This window comes from Pygoscelis adeliae, unplaced genomic scaffold (genome assembly GCF_000699105.1).
Source record: "Pygoscelis adeliae isolate BGI_AS28 unplaced genomic scaffold, ASM69910v1 Scaffold902, whole genome shotgun sequence".
In the NCBI taxonomy this organism is placed as follows: Eukaryota; Metazoa; Chordata; class Aves; order Sphenisciformes; family Spheniscidae; genus Pygoscelis; species Pygoscelis adeliae.
The window spans coordinates 7,152-9,360 of NW_008824280.1; the positions used below are offsets into that span (position 1 = coordinate 7,152).

The 2,209-nt window shown below is 62.6% G+C and overlaps 1 protein-coding gene across 1 annotated transcript in view; it reads right to left on the reverse strand.

Moving 5' to 3' along the window:
* SRCIN1 (SRC kinase signaling inhibitor 1) overlaps nt 1-2,209 on the reverse strand; it is a gene marked incomplete at its 3' end in the record, with an annotated part of 112,725 nt that overhangs the window by 2,002 nt on the left and 108,514 nt on the right. The window contains exons 10-12 of the mRNA XM_009335294.1: nt 1,939-2,114; nt 1,535-1,665; nt 370-517 (exon numbers count right to left, since the gene is read on the reverse strand). Coding sequence (XP_009333569.1) covers nt 370-517; nt 1,535-1,665; nt 1,939-2,114 — 455 coding nt within the window. The remainder of the gene's footprint in view (nt 1-369; nt 518-1,534; nt 1,666-1,938; nt 2,115-2,209) is intronic.

Here is a 2,209-nt window from a genome sequence, read left to right on the forward strand (position 1 = left end):
AGAGGCAGGTGGGCTCAGCCACGGGGCACGGCCCAGCCTGCCACTACCTGGAAGATGAGACGTTTTTCTGCTCCTCAGGAAAGAGATTTCTGATCACGCCAAGGGCTGCCTTTCTGTCTGGATCTACGACCACGCTTTTTTCAAGGTGATAAGGAAGAGTCAGTTTAGAAAGAGGGGTTCCCACGTACACACCGGAAAGGACCAAGGGCATTTTTAAGTTCCTTAGCAGAAGAATGAGCCTTTTTTGGGATTTGCATCCGTAACGCAGAGAGGACACCGGCATACACGTGGGGGGCACAGGGACAACTGAAGGGCCCGGCTGTGTCCTCCAAGGTGCTCAAGGGGCCGGGGTCAGGGCTCGGTGCTCACCTGCGGATCTGGGCGAGGGTGTCCGTTACCGTCTTGCAGCGCTTGAGCAGACCATCGAGGCGGTTCGGCTCCTCCTTGAGGAATTTGACGGCTTCCACCTCCACCCGCAGCACCACCCGCATCTTGCTCTGCAGGCTGGGGAACTGGGCTGGGATGGGAGAGCAGGGGGTCACCAGGGCCTCGTCGTGCCAGGGAGCCCCTCCCGGTGCCCGGCTGGCAGTGCCAGGGCACCCCACGCCCACCAAAACCACCACGGCCATCATATCCATGGCAAGGGCACCCTGCCAGACAGAGCGGGATGAATCCTGGGGAGTCTGGGCTGGTGTCTCTCCTGCTCCCCATGCCCATCACCCCTCCTCCGTCCACCTGCAGGCACCAGGCTTAGCCCTGATGGTGCCCCCTCCACATCCATGGGCACCAAACACTGCCCTGGAGCTGGTGGCTTGGTAGCCAGGACCCTGAGGACTTGGTGGTGGGGGCTGACATGGAGCAGGTTGCTCCTGGCTCCCTGCCCGGTGCTCTGCTCACCATCCCGGCTGCTCAGCATCAGCCCAACTTTACAGAAAAGCTGCAGGAAAGCAGAGCTACACCTCTGCCCTGTACCCCACGGCCCCCCATGGTCCCCCTTCTCGCAATCTCAGCGGCTGCTGCCAAATCATCGTTTATTGTCTGCCTTGGCTCTGGCAGGGAGGAGCTCTGCCACTTCGAATCGAGGTGCAGGGCGTCTGTTTGCAAAAGGCAGGATGGGGACAGCCTGGGGACGGGAGGCTGCAGGAGCAGCAAAATGAAGGGCAGCGTGCACGGGGGTTGGCAAGCGCAAGGTCCCACGGGACAGGGGCAGGCAGCAGCTCCGAGAAACCGTGAGCTGTCGGGGGGACTCAGGCAGAGTCCGCAGGACTGACTTAGCAGAGCAAACAGGGACAGGCAGCAGGAGCGTGGGGTGCAGCCCTCACTCCCGCAGCAGCCCAAAGCCTGCAGGACACACACAACGCCGATGGGCACCAGAAGAACCTGCCCTGGGGATGCAGGTGAAGACACCGGCAGCTACAAACATGCAAACCCAGAGGCAATGGGCAACCTGGAGCATCCCGCGCGTGAGGATGGAGCAGGGAGATGCAGGCAGGCTCCGCTTGCCACCCAGCCCCAGACACGGCCACCTCCTCACCCTTGAGGTCTGTCAGCGTCTCCCCCAGCTGCTTGAGCACCACCGCCTTCTCCTCCAGCTCCTGCACAGGGATGAGCCGGTGGTTGTGGGCCAAATCCTTCTGGATCTTCTCCACTGACTTCTCCAGGTCACTGTGAGCACAGAGGCAGGGCAGGGGTGTCACTGCTGCTCCGGGATGCTGGAGAGCCCCAGGGGTGGCCAGCCCGGCAGGTCCCCGCGCGGCAGAGGGCAAAGCACAGCGGGGCTGGGGACCCCTCCCCATGCTAGACATGCAGTCAAGGATGTGACCTGGCACCGTGCAGAGCTGCTGATTTACACCCATGAAGGATCTGGCTCATGGAGGTCAGCATGCAAGGACCCCCTCCCCACTTGCATGCCTAGCCTTGCAGCCAACCCCGGCTCACTTGAGCTGCTGGGTGATCAGCTCCTCCTCGTTGAGGTAGCGGAGCCGCTCCTCTTCCACCAAGCTGCGCTGGCGCTGCAGGGGGTCCTCGTGCTTGCGCATGGTGTCCGTCACCCGCACACTGATCTCCGTCTCCGTCCGCCGCAGCATCGTCTTCACCGTCTCCTGGTTTTGCAGCTGCGAGGACGAGGAGGGGGGGATTCAGGCTGGGCAAGATCCCCCCGATGGGGACTGGTGGGCCTGCAGGGCTGGGCACTTGGAAGGGCATGTCT